The sequence below is a fragment of the Centropristis striata genome, chromosome 10 (genome assembly GCF_030273125.1).
Source record: "Centropristis striata isolate RG_2023a ecotype Rhode Island chromosome 10, C.striata_1.0, whole genome shotgun sequence".
Taxonomy (NCBI): Eukaryota; Metazoa; Chordata; class Actinopteri; order Perciformes; family Serranidae; genus Centropristis; species Centropristis striata.
Window position 1 is genome coordinate 36161419 of NC_081526.1, and position 14256 is coordinate 36175674.

The 14256-nt window shown below is 39.9% G+C and overlaps 3 protein-coding genes across 3 annotated transcripts; all 3 read left to right on the forward strand.

Annotated features, from left to right (window-relative positions):
* The first annotated feature begins 18 nt into the window (after positions 1–18).
* Positions 19–939, forward strand: LOC131978673 (olfactory receptor 6N2-like). Its single transcript, XM_059342385.1, has one exon. The coding sequence runs from the start codon at positions 19–21 to the stop codon at positions 937–939; it is 921 nt and encodes a 306-aa protein (XP_059198368.1).
* Positions 940–7850: 6911 nt separating this feature from the next.
* LOC131978674 (olfactory receptor 6N2-like) lies at positions 7851–8771 on the forward strand. The gene has a single exon (XM_059342386.1). The coding sequence runs from the start codon at positions 7851–7853 to the stop codon at positions 8769–8771; it is 921 nt and encodes a 306-aa protein (XP_059198369.1).
* A 4298-nt stretch (positions 8772–13069) lies between these two features.
* LOC131978675 (olfactory receptor 6N2-like) lies at positions 13070–13990 on the forward strand. The gene has a single exon (XM_059342387.1). It carries the CDS (start codon positions 13070–13072, stop codon positions 13988–13990), a length of 921 nt encoding a protein of 306 aa, XP_059198370.1.
* Positions 13991–14256: the final 266 nt, after the last annotated feature.

Consider the following 14256-nt stretch of genomic DNA (forward strand, 5'->3'; position numbering starts at 1 on the left):
ATTTTTTTAACAACATCAATGGAAAATAAATTAAATGTAACATTCATAACTCTTGGTGGATACGTGGAACTGGAGAAATACAGATATGTTTATTTTGTGATTTTATTCATAGTATACATTCTCATAATATGCAGTAATTATGTTATTGTGTATCTTATCTGTATTCACCAAAACCTCCATGAACCCATGTACATTTTCATTGCAGCTTTGCTACTGAACTCTGTTCTTTTCAGCTCTACTGTGTACCCAAAGCTTCTGACTGATATTTTATCTGATAAACTGAAGATTTCATATTCTGCATGCCTGTTTCAGTATCACGTATTTTACTCTTTCGGATCTTCAGAGTTTTTACTGTTGGCAGCCATGTCTTATGACAGATATGTGTCTATATGTAAACCTCTACGATATCCAACCATCATGACAAAAACAAATGTTAATTTGATCATAGTTTCAGCTTGGATTCTGCCAGCCCCTCAGATCGCTGTTGCAACAAGTTTGAGTGCAAATGAAAAACTCTGCAGGTTTACTTCAGAGGGAGTTTTTTGTGATAATACAATTTATAAACTTCAATGTGTGGAAAGAAAAGCACACATTCTACTTGATATGTTAATTTTGCTGAATGTTGCAGTTGTCCCTGTGCTTTTCATACTTTTCACATACACCAGGATATTTTTAATAACCTATCGAAGTGGCAGAGAAGTCAGAAAAAAAGCTGCACAGACATGTTTACCTCACCTCATAGTTTTAGTCAACTTCTCCTGTTTGTGCTTGTATGATGTCCTTACAGGTCAGCTGAATTTGGACTTTCCAAAAACTATAAGATTAATAATGTCATTACAAATGGTAATGTATCACACTCTCTTTAATCCGATCATGTACGGACTACAAATGAAAGAAATTTATAAACACCTGAAGAAGCTGTTTGTAAAAACACAGTAATGTATTGTTCTAACTGTTGTGCTTTCTTTGTTTTGTGTCCTGACTGGATCATCTATCACTGCAACAATATGATGATGAATAATGAGCAGTTATCTCTTCTGTAATGTAATAATAGAGCATATTTTAAATGCATTGTTAACTGCATGTTAATTTGTCCCAGAGATGTTTACCTGCAGCATGAAACTGCAGCACACAGAGAGGGAAACACTAAATGTTAAATGTTAATATGGAGATTTAATTATTATTATTATTATTATTAAGTTAATTATTAGTCAGAGTTCCAAATTGGAAATAAAATTAGACTAATTTGGGTCACATATTGAGTTGACATCAAGACATATCATATTTCATTAAAATTAATAATTATTTACTGTAATCCCACTTTTGAACCCTTTGAACATTATTTCCGTACCTCCGTATGAGGGATAGCATTAATAGATATTGTGCATCCTGTTTACTCTTGTGTTCCTGACATTTTTCACTTTTTTGACAAATTCACAGATGGTAAAGTGCACGTCCCGTCTGTCCCACAGTATATGTGAAATATTACTTCTTCTATGTAAATTGTCTGAGAAGTTAAACATACTGTGTCTTGCCTCTCTGTCTCATTTAAGATCGGTATGATTTAATAATTAACAACTGCCAGTAGAGCGGATACTGAGCTGCCTAACTACAGACATGGCTGTGAAAAAAAAGAACTTACATTTTAGAGTCTATTCTAATCATTGATGTAACAGTACAGATCCATGTCACTCTGTAGAGGCCTGGCCAGTCCTTGGCTGTAATGAGACACGGGGCTGACATTAGCTGAATTTACAACAAGTTACAAAAAATAATGACTTTCCCCTTGACTGTATTACACAGAATCTCTAGGTCTCCATTTACAAAACGGCTGCTTTTCTGTCTTCTAGTTTGAGAGGAGGAACTCCAAGTGGCTGCATTTGAATACTAAAGTAAGAGGATAGATTAAGGTACAAGTGGCCAAATATGTCATTTAGAATAAGTTTGTTTTGATCTAATGCCGTGTGTAAAAAGAAAAGTTTGAAAAAACCGACTGGCCTTTAGGTATCCACACTTTCATTAAGTCGTTTACATGATAGTTGTTATTGCTGAGCAGTTTCAATGAGATCCATAGAGGAAAAAAGCAATCTGATAATAAAAAAAAACTGATAAATGGAAAACACTCCAGATGACATGTTAATTCAGTAGCTATTCTTTCTTTATGAAGTGCTTAATTTTTTTAACAAAATCAATGGAAAATACATTAAATGTAACATTTATAACTATTGGTGGATACGTGGAAATGGAGAAATACAGAAACATTTATTTTGTGATTTTATTCATAGTATATATTCTCATGATATGCAGTAATTATGTTATTGTGTATCTTATCTATATTCACCAAAACCTCCATGAACCCATGTACATTTTCATTGCAGCTTTGCTACTGAACTCTGTTCTTTTCAGCTCTACTGTGTACCCAAAGCTTCTGACTGATATTTTATCTGATAAACTGAGGATTTCATATTCTGCATGTCTGTTTCAGTTTGAAATATTTTACTCTTTAGGAAGTTCAGAGTTTTTACTGTTGGCAGCCATGTCTTATGACAGATATGTGTCTATATGTAAACCTCTACAATATCCAACCATCATGACAAAAACAAATGTTAATATGTTCTTAGTTTCAGCTTGGATTCTGCCAGCCCCTCAGGTCACTGTGGCAGCTGGTTTGAGTGCAAATAAAAAACTCTGCAGCTTTACTTTAAAGGGAGTTTTTTGTTAAAAAAAAAATATTTTTTTTTATAAACTTCAGTGTGTGGAAAGAAAAGCACACATTGTCATGCCCCCTCCCCCTGCTCCCTAGTCTGTCAGTGCGTTCCAAGGCCCTTAATTTTCGCCTCCTCTACCCTCGCTTGAACCGGAAGTTCTTTTGCGGGCGCCATCTTTACAACCGTTCCAAAGCTCTTATTTGTGCTAGGAGGATAGAGGATAGGGGAGAGAGGAGGCATATCGGAGGAGGCACAAGCGAGGATGTACAAGAGCATCTATGCGGAAGTCTTTTAGCGGTGGCCCCGCCCCCTGACTGGACATCGGTTATTGATTAGACACAGCAGCTGATGGGACTGATGTTATACATCGCAACATCGCTGTAGTTTCAAACCGGAGTGAAGACAGATCACAGATTAAACTAAAGTGTGTCAACACAAGTTTTATATTTTATTCATATGATTCACCATGTAGTTAACATCAGTTTTATTGTAGCTCTGAACAAAAAAAACACCACAAACATATTTCTACATTTATAATAAATTAAGAGAAAGATCGCTCTAGAAGCTTTTTTTCTTTTCGTGATCTGTTTTTTCCAACCTACAGATTTATTATGGATATTATTAAAGTAAAAAACACAAACAGTAGAGAGTATGAGAGTCTGTCGGTCAGCAAGAGACACTTTTATATCGTTTGTCATTTTCATCAGTCCCACGTGAGGCTGATCATTGCTTAAGTTTAGGTTTGATCTGAGTGACATCATTTACATTATACCTTAATCATCCAACCTAATAAAACATTGGCTGGTGTTCAGCAGACACAATCATGTTCTGGGATATTAAATAATTAATTTATCACCCGGTCTACTACGACTGTGTATTAGGGCCATGTATGAAAAAAAGAATAAATATGGACCCAGGGGAGAGGGGCCCAGCCACCATGGCATGCTTAAAAACACATAACATGAGGCGATGGTACTGCATCACCACATTTCATTCCTTTTTACCCACGGCATATCTCTTCTTATCCATGACTCACTCTGTTGTGGGTGTTTTATCAGAGTGATTGTTTATGAGTGATCCGACTGCGCGCTCCCCTCCAGACTCTCATCACATGGAGCGTTGTATTTTCAGGTGAACACAATCGGTAATGAGGGGAGACAATCAGACAGATGACACACGGGGAAGGGCAAGTGAGCTGAAATGAGAGGAGAGTTACTGTTTCAAAATAAAACAGGAAATAACAAGGCCAGAACACAAAATAAAACACCACCTCACCGCGGTGTGACAAGTTGAAGGTAGTTGGATCCAGGATTTGATGTCTGTGAGGCAATTGGCCAGTGTGAAGTGGGTTGCATTCAAAATGATTGCTGTCGGTGTAGCAGTGAAAACAGTGGCCATGGCAGAGTATGATGTTGCAGAGTGAGAGTATATAGAGAATGAACAGGAAGGAACCAAGCACTGAACCCTAGGGGACGCCTTGGGAGGTAGGAGCAGTGGAGGAGGTGCAGTTGTTGATGTTGATGCATTGCTGTCTGTTTCAGAGGTATGATTTTATTGAGGAGAGGGCCGCATTCCCAGGCCAGGAGAGAGATATAATCCCTCAACCGTGTTCTAGGTCTTCCCAAGGGCCTCCTACCAGCTAGACGTGCCCAGAACACCTCTAACAGGAGGTGCACGGGAGGCCTCCTTACCAGATGCCCAAACAACCTCACTTCACCTTTCGACGTGAAGGAGCAGCAGCTCTACTCCAAGCTCTCTCCGGAAGTCTGAGCTCCTGACCCTATCTCTAAGACTGAGCCCAGGCACCCTACGGAGGAAACTCATTTCAGCCGCTTGTATCTGCAATGTCATTCTTTCGGTCACTTCCCTAAGCTCAGGACCATAGGTAAGGGTTGGAACATATATGGACCAGTAAATCGAGAGCTTTGCCTTCTGGCTCAAGTCCTTCTTCACCACAACGGTCGAGTACAACACCCACATCCCTGCTGATGCTGCACCAAACCACCTGTCCATCTCATGCTCCATTCTTCCCTCACTGCTGAACAAGACCCAGAGATACTTGAACTCCTTCGCTTGAGGCAGTACCTCTCTCCCCACCCAGAGGGAGTAGTCAACCATTTTCCAGCAGAGAACCATGGCCTCAGACTTGGATGTGCTGACTCTCATCCCAACCGCCTCACACTCAGCTGCAAACCTTCCCAATGAGTGCTGGAGGTCCCAGTCTGATGAAGCCAAAAGAACCACAAAAGCCGCAATCTATGTATAGAGGTCTACAAGTTCTAATTTAAGATTATCTACAGTGTAGGCTTACAAAAGAGAGAAAAGCTGTGTGTGTGTGTGTGTGTGTGTGTGCATAAAACTACAAGGTAGTTGTAGGCTAATTTAAAGTATATTGTATGTAAATCAGTGTGTGAGCAAATCAAAGAAGTGAGTGGAGTTAGTTTGCATGTACGAGTGACTGTTTAAAGCAAGATTAACAGACAACTTTAAATGATGTAGCTACATGAATATCACAACAATAATACTTAAAAACACACATAAACCACATCATTGATTACAGGTCAATACATTGTACTAAAATCCTTGCTGATTTTCTTATATAGGCTAGGAAATGCTGCTGCATTTACTCCTATTCAGTTTAAATTCACAAATGAACCTCTTTCCAGCACCCTGGAGTAAATTTCCTGCGGAAGCTGAGCAATGTGATTCCACTTTAATTGGAACACACCCTTGTGTCCCCTTTTTTGAAATTTGGAACCACTACCCCGGTCTGCCACTCCACAGGCACTGTCCCAGACCCCCATGTGACACTGAAGAGGCGTGTCAACTATGACAGATCAACAGTGTCCAGAACCTTCAGCATCTCAGGGCGAATCTTATCCAACCCTGGCACAAGTTTGGGCTCCTCCACATCAGTGAGGTAACATTCCACGTCACCAGAGCCAGCCGCCTTTGCCTGCCGCCCAGCTCACAATGCAGCTGATCTGAGATGTGAAGGTTGAGGCTGGATGGGTGGTGGATGGTGAGACCGGTGGAGCAGACCAATTCCAGGATGTGGACACAGCTGTGTGTGGGGAAGTTGCCGTGTTGTGTGAAGTTGAAGCATTGTAGTTCATCCAGAGGGTCAGTGACAGATTAACAGACAGTGTTGTCAATGTGAAAGTTAAATTTGATGGTGCTTTATTATTGGCTGTGTAGACCGAGGAAATGGATGGAAAATGAACAGATTCACGTGTTGCTTGTTGTGATGGTGTAATGTGGTGTAGAAGTGCAACAGGACCATATGGATGGGATGGAGTTATGGGATGGAAACTTACAGATGGAACATGGCAACATTGGCGAAGCATCCCTTTGTCTTTGAGAATGTCCAAGCAGTTCAGAGGTAGGAGCTGGTTGAAGGAGTGGAGATCAGAGGAGTAGTACAGCGGCAGCATGATGCGGTGGAGGAGGGCTAGCAGCGAGCTAGCTTTAACTGGGTACCAGGAGCCAGGTGTCTGTGGGCAGAACAGCAGTGTGTAACCTAGTAATATCCACAGTAAGATCCACAGCATGGCAGATGAGGATTCTGGCAGTCCGTGGAGGAAATGTAGCTGGGGGACCAACAGCCTGAAGCCGCCTGGAAGCAGAGTCAGGCACCCAGCTTGCCAGCTGCCTCGGTGGGTTGAGCCTGGTGCCGTGGTAGCCAATGGTGATAGCCAACGGAGGAAACGAGCGAACCCAATAGGACAGACAACACTTGGACAGGAAGATACTGTGAAATGAGCTGTTGGGTCCTGTCGTATGGTGTTGTGGAGGAGAGAGACAAAGTTACACCGCCGTCTTTGTGGTGTTAGGAGCTGCGTATCTCCGCAGTCTGTCAACACACACCGGATCTGTCTGTGATTAGCGCTGTTGCGGACATCGGAGTCCTGACGACGCACGAGATCTCGTAAATTCACGCATAATCAAGTGATATAACCGGATTTTCATCATCATTTGCTTTCAAACAACATTTATTGGACCATATTAGTAACTTACCAGCCACTCACATTACTCCTGCAATGTTTTTCCAAGCCATTTCCCTTTTATGGTTGTCTTTATATAAAGGATGTGACGGGTCATAGATAATTGTATGATTTTGGACCTCCAGAATCAACATCTCCTCATCCATGGTGTCAGTGGGATGAAAAGACGAGTAAAAACCTCTAACCTGTTGACTTCAGGTCCCCGCCTATCATGACGTCTTCAAGTTGTGAAATACAATCCGCCACGAACCCGAGGTATTTTATTTTTTAAATATACCGGATGTTTTATTTTGTGTCTGTGCACGACTTCCTGCCCCGAACGATCTGCTCTGTGCTGAATTGATGCGCCGCGCTCCGTCATCCATCAGAAATAGAAGCTCTGCGCAAGTTTTGCGAGAGCTGACGGATGGCCCTGCGACGACAGACTCACTACGCAGCAGATACGGAGTCAGTGGAATCTCACACAGTGATTATGATGAATGTGTAACGGCTCCACCGACGGATCTGCAGCCGTTACGCATTCAGTGGAATTTCGGGGTTAAGTTGCCAGGATCAGGCAAAAGATGTTGTTGGTGAACTACAGACAGTAAGGAAAAAATTTGCAGAGAAGGGGTTGTGGCAGACAGGATGTTAAACCGCATGCCTGAAATTTGACTGGCAACTGACAAAGGCCTTTGTTTGGGAGGAGAGACTCCAGCATTTCTGCATCTGTATGCTCAGGCTAGATGAGAGAATAGGGTAATAATATATATTTTTTAAGGTAAATCCATAGCAGGGAGAAGTGGCCACTTTTCTCATTTAGAGTAAATTTTGTTTGATCTAGAGCCCAACAAGTGTAAAAAGAGTAGTTTAGAATAAACCTATTGACTTTAGCGATAACTTTTTCCACCTCTGGCCTTTAGGTATCCACAGTTTCATTAAGTTGTTTGTTACTGCTGAGCAGTTTTAATGAGATCCATGGAGGAAAAAAGCAATATGATAAAAATAACTGGGCACAGACTCAAACAGCTTACTTTGTTCTTGAGATGAACACTCACAAACTGTGTGTTTTAAGGTCAGGTAAATGAAAAACACTCTCAGGTGACATGTTTACCTCTGTTCTTTCTTCATGATGTGCCTCATTTTTTAAACAACATCAATGGAAAATAAATTAAATGTAACATTCATAACTCTTGGTGGATACGTGGAACTGGAGAAATACAGATATGTTTATTTTGTGTTGTTATTCATAGTATATATTCTCATAATATGCAGTAATTATGTTATTGTGTATCTTATTTGTATTCACCAAAACCTCCATGAACCCATGTACATTTTCATTGCAGCTTTGCTACTGAACTCTGTTCTTTTCAGCTCTACTGTGTACCCAAAGCTTCTGACTGATATTTTATCTGATAAACGGAGGATTTCATATTCTGCATGTCTGTTTCAGTTTCACGTATTTTACTCTTTCGGATCTTCAGAGTTTTTACTGTTGGCAGCCATGTCTTATGACAGATATGTGTCTATATGTAAACCTCTACGATATCCAACCATCATGACAAAAACAAATGTTACTTTGTTCTTAATTTCAGCTTGGATTCTGCCAGCCCCACAAATGGCTGTTACAACAAGTTTGAGTGCTAATCAAAAACTCTGCAGGTTTACTTCAGAAGGAGTTTTTTGTGATAATACAATTTATAAACTTCAATGTGTGGAAAGAAAAGCACACATTATAGTTGATATGTTAATTTTGCTGAATGTTGCAATTATCCCTGTGCTTTTCATACTTTTCACATACACCAGGATATTTTTAATAACCTATCGAAGTGGCAGAGAAGTCAGAAAAAAAGCTGCACAGACATGTTTACCTCACCTCATAGTTTTATTCAACTTCTCCTGTTTGTGTGTGTATGATGTCCTTACAGGTCAGCTGAATTTGGATTTTCCAAAAACTATAAGATTAATAATGTCATTACAAATGGTAATGTATCAACCTCTCTTTAATCCTATCATGTACGGACTACAAATGAAAGAAATTTATAAACACCTGAAGAAGCTGTTTGTAAAAACACAGTAATGTATTGTTCTAACTGTTGTGCTTTCTTTGTTTTGTGTCCTGACTGGATCATCTCTCACTGCAACAATGTGATGATGAATAATGAGCAGTTATCTCTTCTTTAATGTAATAATAGAGCATATTTTAAATGCATTGTTAATTTGTTTGATAAATGCACTGACATACTCACTAAACAGAGAGCATCTAATGATGATCAGTGTCACTGTTGATCCCATAATGTGTTCTTAAATATGCTCACTCAAGTTAATCTGTGCTCTGCATTTGTCTTTTAACACATTCATTTTTAACATGTATAAATAACTTCAAAAATTATATCTTCAAACTTAACAAAAAATCAACAACACTGTAGGGGCCACAGGTATGCCACAAGTGTTCATTTGTATATAAAAATGGAATTGAATGAAAAATGCACCAGCACTTTCATTTCAGCCTCAAAAATGGAGCTTTGGTCAAAGGTGACACAACTCCCATCAGCTCCCATCACTCAATGGGTTTTGATATTTTGATGTGTGTTTGGTCAGTACAACTGTTGTGATGTTTATTTAGCCATGTCATTTGAAATTGATTGTTAGTCAGAAACCAGGCCTTTACCAACTAACAAATTCAGTTTGGGTCTACTACAATAACTCACATACAGTACACTTGAAATTGGCCTTTTTAACAGACACTGATTCAAAGTTAGCATGGTCCTTTTGTTCTACCAAGACAAAAGACTGTGTCATTTTGATTTTACCTGCTCCTTTATCTGCCCTAACCAAACCCTGGACAGCCACACAAGCATTCACATCACTATCTGTCTCCCACATTGTTACACTGTAAATAGTCTTTAGATTAGATATTGTGTATTTTCTTTGCTTTACGAGTAAATATCTTTTTGGAATATACTCGCTGTCCATTTAATGTTGCACATGAATGAGTGAGATGCCAACATCTTCTATGAAACAAATTCCAAATTGCTTCAACCTTTGTTAAATGTTAATTTGTTCTTAGTTTCAGCTTGGATTCTGCCAGCCCCTCAGGTCACTGTGGCAGCTGTTTTGAGTGCAGATAAAAAACTCTGCAGCTTTACTTTAAAGGGAGTTTTTTGTAAAAAAAATAAAAATAAAAAAACAATTTATAAACTTCAGTGTGTGGAAAGAAAAGCACACATTGTCATACCCCCTCCCCCTGCTCCCTAGTCTGTCAGTGCATTCCAAGGCCCTTATTGGCCCCACATCGGTTATTGATTAGACGCAGCAGCTGATCGGACTGATGTTATACATCGCAACATCGCTGTCGTTACAAACCGAGTGAAGACAGATCACAGATTAAGTGTGTCACGACAAGTTTTATATTTTATTTATATGATTCACCATGTAGTTAAAATATGTTTTATTGTGACTCTGAACAAAAAAAACACCACAAACATATTTCTACATAATAAATTAAGAGAAAGATCGCTCTAGAAGCTTTTTTCCTTTCCGTGATCTGTTTTTTCCAACCTACAGATTTATTATGGATATTATTAAAGTTAAAAAAAAAAACCAGTAGAGAGTATGAGAGTCTGTCGGTCAGCAAGAGACACTTTTACATCGTTTGTCATTTTCATCAGTCCCACGTGAGGCTGATCATTGCTGAGTTTAGGTTTGACCGGAGTGACATCATTTACATTTTACCTTAATCATCCAACCTAATAAAACATTGGCTGGTGTTCAGCGGACACAATCATGTTCTGGCATATTAAATAATTAATTTATCACCCAGTCTACTACGACTGCGTATTAGGGCCATGTATGAAAAAAAGAATAAATATGGACCCAGGGGAGAGGGGCCCAGCCACCATGGCATGCTTAAAAACACATAACATGAGGCGATGGTACTGCATCACCACATTTCATTCCTTTTTACCCACGGGATATCTCTTCTTTTCCATGACTCACTCTGTTGTGGGTGTTTTATCAAAGTGATTGTTTATGAGTGATCCGACTGCGCACTCCCCTCCAGACTCTCGTCACATGGAGCGTTGTGTTTTCAACCCTACTCTGCTCCTTGTTGACAGTTACAGTGTGTAATGTTCATTTAAACTTTTTTCACAGCAGCAGGTTTACTGTTCTCAGCCTTCATTCCTCACGGGCATTCTCATGTGATGCGGTTTAGGGAATCTTCATTCATCTCTGAATGTGTGTGTTTTTGTGCTTGCGCTTGTGGTACCGGACAGACCCAGTGAGGCATGGACCAATATTACCCCCCCTCCCCCGGGTCTGTTTTTTTTTTTTTCGCCACCCAGCTCACAATGCAGCTGACGCTGATTTCTATTTTGGGGTGGGAGTCGGGATATTGATGTCCATGATGATAGCCAGGTGATCTGAGATGTGAACGTTGAGGCTGGATAGGTGGTGGATGGTGAGACCGGTGGAGCAGACCAATTCCAGGATGTGGACACAGCTGTGTGTGGGGAAGTTACCGTGTTGTCTGAAGTTGAAGCATTGTAGTTCATCCAGAGGGTCAATGACAGATTAACAGACAGTGTTGTCAATGTGAAAGTTAAATTTGATGGTGCTTTGCCCATTTTCCATCCATTTCCTCGGTATACACAGCCAATAACAGATTCACGTGTTGCTTGTTGCGATGATGTAATATGGTGTAGAAGTGCAACAGGACCATATGGATGGGATGGAGTTATGGGATGGAAACTTACAGATGGAACATGGCAACGTTGGCGAAGTATCCCTTTGTCTTTGAGAATGTCCAAGCAGTCCAGAGGCAGGAGCTGGTTGAAGGAGTGGAGATCAGAGGAGTAGTACAGCGGCAGCATGATGCGGTGGAGGAGGGCTAGCAGAGAGCTAGCTTTAACTGGGTATCAGGAGCCAGGTGTCTGTGGGCAGAACAGCAGTGTGTAACCTCGTAATATCCACAGTAAGATCCACAGTAAGATCCACAGCATGGCAGATGAGGATTCCGAGAGTCCGTCCACAACGGCTGGGTATCTCCGCAGTCTGTCAACACACACCGGATCTGTCGGTGATTAGCACTGTTGCGGACAGCGGGGTCCCGAAGACACACGAGATCTCGCAAATTCATGCGTAATCAAGTGATATAACCGGATTTTCTACATATATAACTAGAGGATGTCTCATTTAGTGTACAAGAACAGATCATTTGCTTTCAAACAACATTTATTGGACTATATTAGTAACTTACCAGCCACTCACATTACTCCTGCAATGGTTTTCCAAGCCATTTCTTTTTTATGGTTGTCTTTATATAAAGGATGTGACGGGTCATAGATAATTGTATGATTTTGGACCTCCAGAATCAACATCTCCTCATCCATGGTGTCAGTGGGGTGAAAAGACGAGTAAAAACCTCTAACCTGTTGACTTCAGGTCTGTCCCTGCCTATCATGACGTCTTCAAGTTGTGAAATACAATCCGCCACGAACCCGAGGTATTTTATTTTTTAAATATACCGGATGTTTTATTTTGTGTCTGTGCACCACTTCCTGCCCCGAACGATCTGCTCTGTGCTGAATTGATACGCCGTGCTCCATCGTCCGTCAAAAATAGAAGCTCTGCGCAAGTGTTGCGAGAGCTGACGGATGGCCCTGCGACGACAGACTCACTACGCAGCAGATACGGAGTCAGTGGAATCTCTGATTATAATGAATGCGTAACTGCTCCACCGACGGATCTGCAGCCGTTACGCATTCAGTGGAATTTCGGGGTTAAGTTGCCAGGATCAGGCAAAAGATGTTGTTGGTGAACTACAGACAGTAAGGACAAAATTAGCAGACAAGGGGTTGTGGCAGACAGGATGTTAAACCGCATGCCTGGAATTTGACTGGCAACTGACAAAGGCCTTTGTTTGGGAGGAGAAACTCCAGCATTTCTGCATCTGTATGCTCAGGCTAGAGGAAAGATTAGGATAATAATACTTCTTGAAAAAGTAAATCCATAGCAGGGCCAATTTTCTCATTTAGAGTAAATTTTGTCTGATCTAGTGCCCCACATGTGTAAAAAGAGTGATTCAAAAAAACAACTAACTTTAGCGATAACTTTTTCCACCTCTGGCCTTTAGGTATTCACAGTTTCATTAAGTTGTTTACATGATAGTTGTTACTGCTGAGGATCTTTAATGAGATCCATGGAGGAAAAAAGCAAAATGATAAAAAATAACTGTGCACAGACTCAAACAGCTTACTTTGTTCTGGAGATGAACACTCACAAACTGTGTGTTTTAAGGTAAATGAAAAACACTCCAGGTGACATGTTTACCTCTGTTCTTTCTTTATGATGTGCCTCATTTTTTTAACAACATCAATGGAAAATAAATTAAATGTAACATTCATAACTCTTGGTGGATACGTGGAACTGGAGAAATACAGATATGTTTATTTTGTGATTTTATTCATAGTATACATTCTCATAATATGCAGTAATTATGTTATTGTGTATCTTATCTGTATTCACCAAAACCTCCATGAACCCATGTACATTTTCATTGCAGCTTTGCTACTGAACTCTGTTCTTTTCAGCTCTACTGTGTACCCAAAGCTTCTGACTGATATTTTATCTGATAAACTGAAGATTTCATATTCGGCATGCCTGTTTCAGTATCACGTATTTTACTCTTTCGGATCTTCAGAGTTTTTACTGTTGGCAGCCATGTCTTATGACAGATATGTGTCTATATGTAAACCTCTACGATATCCAACCATCATGACAAAAACAAATGTTAATTTGATCATAGTTTCAGCTTGGATTCTGCCAGCCCCTCAGATCGCTGTTGCAACAAGTTTGAGTGCAAATGAAAAACTCTGCAGGTTTACTTCAGAGGGAGTTTTTTGTGATAATACAATTTATAAACTTCAATGTGTGGAAAGAAAAGCACACATTCTACTTGATATGTTAATTTTGCTGAATGTTGCAGTTGTCCCTGTGCTTTTCATACTTTTCACATATACCAGGATATTTTTAATAACCTATCGAAGTGGCAGAGAAGTCAGAAAAAAAGCTGCACAGACATGTTTACCTCACCTCATAGTTTTAGTCAACTTCTCCTGTTTGTGCTTGTATGATGTCCTTACAGGTCAGCTGAATTTGGACTTTCCAAAAACTATAAGATTAATAATGTCATTACAAATGGTAATGTATCACACTCTCTTTAATCCTATCATGTACGGACTACAAATGAAAGAAATTTATAAACACCTGAAGAAGCTGTTTGTAAAAACACAGTAATGTATTGTTCTAACTGTTGTGCTTTCTTTGTTTTGTGTCCTGACTGGATCATCTCTCACTGCAACAATATGATGATGAATAATGAGCAGTTATCTCTTCTGTAATGTAATAATAGAGCACATTTTAAATGCATTGTTAACTGCATGTTAATTTGTCCCAGAGATGTTTACCTGCAGCATGAAACTGCAGCACACAGAGAGGGAAACACTAAATGTTAAATGTTAATATGGAGATTTAATTATTATTATTATTATTATTATTATTAA